The sequence below is a fragment of the Merops nubicus genome, unplaced genomic scaffold (genome assembly GCF_000691845.1).
Source record: "Merops nubicus isolate BGI_N331 unplaced genomic scaffold, ASM69184v1 scaffold45661, whole genome shotgun sequence".
In the NCBI taxonomy this organism is placed as follows: Eukaryota; Metazoa; Chordata; class Aves; order Coraciiformes; family Meropidae; genus Merops; species Merops nubicus.
In genome coordinates this window covers 4,670-8,447 of record NW_008588495.1, presented here as the reverse complement: position 1 = coordinate 8,447, position 3,778 = coordinate 4,670, and the positions used below count along the sequence as shown (strand labels likewise).

The window sequence follows — 3,778 nt, the reverse complement described above, 5'->3', positions numbered from 1 at the left end:
GACCGCTCGCTGGCCGACGAGCCCTTCACCTGCCAGGGCCAGGAGCTGCTCTGCAACGACTGCTACTGCAGCGAGTTCTCCTCCAAATGCATTGCCTGCGAGAAGACGGTCATGCCAGGTAGGAATGGGCAGACTCGAGCACTGCAGTTGGTTCCTAGTCCCAGTGTCACCGGCCAGGGCTGCAGGGTCCAACAGTGAGGCAGCAAGGAAGAGAGATGAGTCTCTGCTCTCCTGCCTCATTAGATGAGTCTCTGCTCTCCTGCCTCCTTGTCAGCACTCGGAGCGGGACAGGCGCTTTGCCTGTCTGATGGGACAGCAGGACCCCGAGCTGCAATCACTACAGCAGCCCTGTCTGCCCGTTCCCATTTTGTTTGTGGGGAAGTGAGCTGGGGAGGAGATAACAAAGGGTTCCCTGGGCACTTTCTGGTGTGTGCTGACAAGAGGAGAAGGAATGACTGAAGGTGTGTGAGCATCTCTGGAGATCACCCGAGGCAAAGGAGTGTCTTTGCTTGGCCATTCTGGCACCATCTTCAGATGTAGGTTACAACAGGCTCTCTGCCAAGGCCTGTGTGCAGTGCTGGGGGCATGTTCCCGCAGCCCTCCCCAAGCTGCTGTGGGCTGGGCCTGGGGCCTCCCCTCTCCAGCTTGCTGTGGTCCCATGCTGCGTGGGGAGGGCAGGCACAGAGCTGGGTGGGGGGTGCAGGGCCGCAGAGCCTGGGCAGCCTCCCGTGCCCCCCGTGTGTGCGTGTGCTGCCGCTGCCTGGCACTGACCGGCTCTCTCTGCAGGATCCCGCAAGCTGGAGTACAACGGACAGACCTGGCACGAGCATTGCTTCATATGCAGCAGCTGCCAGCAGCCCATTGGGTCACGGTCCTTCATCCCAGACAAGAAGGATTATTACTGTGTCCCCTGTTACGAGAGCAAGTTCGCTCCTCGCTGCACTCGTTGCAAAAAGGTACGTCTGGCCTGAGAGCGCAAAGCCCCCGAGTCCTCTGACCCAGGGACATGTTCCCACTCCTCTCTGAGCTGCCCAGAGAGGGGTTCAGGTGCCAGCACCCCAGCTAGCTGCTGGCCATGCACTGCGGCCCGCTCCCCCTGCCTGTGTGTCACCAGCGTGCGCCGTGTCCCCGCAGACCCTGACCAAGGGAGGAGTGACTTACCGGGATGAGCCGTGGCACAAGGAGTGTTTTGTCTGCACGGGCTGCAAGACCCCCCTGGCCGGGCAGCAGTTCACCTCCCAGGATGACAACCCGTACTGCATCAAGTGCTTTGGCAACCTCTATGCCAAGAAGTGCAGTGCCTGCACGAAGCCCATCACAGGTGAGCAAATGGCCCTGGTGAACTTGCTCCTCTGCAGAGCAGGGCTTGACCTACCTGCCCTGTTTCCAGACACATGGTGACTTCTCTGGGTAAAGCTGCCTTCTTGAGTGAATGTGACTGAGGCCCATATGATGCTTCTACGTGTCTCCACCATGCAGGCTTGCTCACATGTCTCCAGACACTTCAGGCCCCCTGGCAAAAATATTGGGGAGTGCAAGGTGCCCTCAGGCACATCCTCCACAGAAACAACCCAGAGGAATCCCATGAGAGAGGATCTCTTTGTTGCAGTGGTCCTCAGGCCTCGTGTCTTTTCATCTACATCTTTCAGAGTGGTGAACTGTGCCCCTGTGGAAGAATTCCCTCTGCCCAGGGGTAAAGGCCCCCACAGTGACCCCTCACAGCGTGATCTTGTGTTTCTAGCTTGCCTTGTTTTGAGTCTAGTTGCCACATCCTGTGGAAAGATGTGGCCGAGAAAAGCCAGAGAGAAAAGCTTTCTCTTGCTCGCAGAGAAAGCCAGAGACTTCCAGCTGGAGCTGGAGCACCAACTGCTGCAGGGGAGTCTGGACCTCTTGTACCTGCCTAAGACAGGGGAAGTAGGGGTTCATCTTCTGCAGAAATGCTTGAGAGAGCCCGGCCTCCTTCCTGTCCTCCCCTGCTTGACCTTTCCCTTTTCAGCTTGTGTCTCTTGCTACTGAGAAGGCAGGCAAAGCTGTGAATCAGCTGCTGACTCAGAGGATGACTCTAGCAGCTCCTGGGCACCCCACTTCCCATCTGGTCCTTATCAGGTTTTTGCAGTCCTGGGGAGAAGGGGGTCACAGCTGACAAATGCAACTGTTGGTGGCAGAGGAAGGAAGCTTCCTGAAGAGCCTCTGCAGAAGCCCAGGCCTGGGCTGGTGGCAGGAGGACTCTTCCCAGGGTTTCACTGTCCTTGGAAGGAGCTGCTCTCGCAGTGCTCCCAAGAGCTCCTGACAGCCCTCTTGGTTGCTGTGATGGTCCAGCTTCATTCCCTGCATTCATTCTCTGGGGAGAAAATGGTGATTCTGGTCCAAGGATCTTAACCCTGCAAAAATCTGGTGTGAAATGGCTTTGGTCCTCTTCCTCCCCGGGAGTGGAGATCTGTCTGAGATGCGTTCGGTGCCGGGAGGCATCGGGTGCCACCGCGCAGCACTGCGTGTGAAGCCCTGGCCCAGCCTGGGCGGGCACCTCGCCCCAGTTTCCCCAGGGGTCCTAACGCTGCACTCTCTCCCTCCCGTAGGCTTTGGTGGTGGTAAATACGTCTCCTTTGAGGACCGTCACTGGCACCACAACTGCTTTAACTGCGCCCGCTGCGGCGCCTCGCTGGTCGGGCAGGGCTTCATCCCTGCCAACGAGGAGATCCTGTGCCGCGGCTGCAGCAGCGACCTGTGAGCCTCCGAGGACGGCGTGGGGCAGGGGCTTTCTCTGTTCTTCACGCCTTTGTGCCAGATACCCCAACAACATTTCAGGGGCAGGGCACAAGGCACAGGAGATGGGGGCTGACCCTGAACCACGGTGTGTTCAGGGGGTTCCTGTGCCCCTCCCTGAAGGCTAGAGTCCGCTGTGCTGTGGCTCTGAGCAGAGCCAGAGCTAAATAAAGTTGAAACAGGAGCTTTAAGCCCCTCCCCCTCCCCGTTATTTACTCTTTCCTTTTGCTTCCTGTCTGACCAGGCACAAGCTGAGCCCAGGGTCCCAGCTGAGTGAAGGGCAGTGGCAGCGGCTTCAGTGCTGGGCTGCTGGATCTGCATGCTGGCAGCATCTGTCTGCTCCCCTGGCACAGTGCTGACTTTTCTCTTCTCCCCGTGTGCTTCCCTTGCTCGGTGTGATACAAGGCAGCGGCTCCTGGTCCGTGCAGCTTGGCCGTGCTGACCTGCATGGCAGGTGGCTTTGCAGCACAGCCTTTCTGTGTGTGCAGCCTGGGCATGGAGGGGACTCTCTGCCCCGTTTGGGAGGTCTGGGAACATCAGGCTGGAGAGTGGCCTGGAGAAGAGCATGTGTCCTGCTAGATGGCATCCACCTCTGGATTTCTGTAGCCACCTCACCGCTCATGGGCCAGACTGTTTGTTCTGCGCATCTCCATGGAGGTGCTCTCACTCAGATGAAGATCAGGAGCTGAAAGACTCCCAGGTATGGGGCATTCTGCCCCCATCACCTCCCTGTCCAGTTCCTGCCCATCCTTGCTGTGATCCCCCATGGCTGCTCTGTGATGTCTGAGCTGGAGCTGTGGGTATTGGCCTGCTGGTGGTCCCCCCTGAGATGCACCTGACTGAGCCCAGAGAAGGGTGTGCTGAAGGCTGAGACCACCGAGGGCTTTATTCCTGCTCCGTCCCTCTCGTGGGGAACTGTGGGATGGGGCCTGCTGCACTGAGCCCAGCTGCCAGCAGCACAGGTAACACCAAAGACCTGTTAATTTGGGGAGGGGAACATTGCCCACGGGCTGTG

General features: G+C 58.7%; 1 protein-coding gene across 1 annotated transcript; it reads left to right on the top strand.

The window, feature by feature from the left end:
• Positions 1 to 3: 3 nt before the first annotated feature.
• Positions 4 to 2,955, top strand: FHL3 (four and a half LIM domains 3; the record flags this gene model as incomplete). Its single annotated transcript, XM_008949277.1, has 4 exons — positions 4 to 118; positions 787 to 956; positions 1,135 to 1,321; positions 2,577 to 2,955. Coding segments are annotated over 4 exons (624 nt in total), but the record flags the coding sequence as incomplete, so codon positions are not given.
• Positions 2,956 to 3,778: the final 823 nt, after the last annotated feature.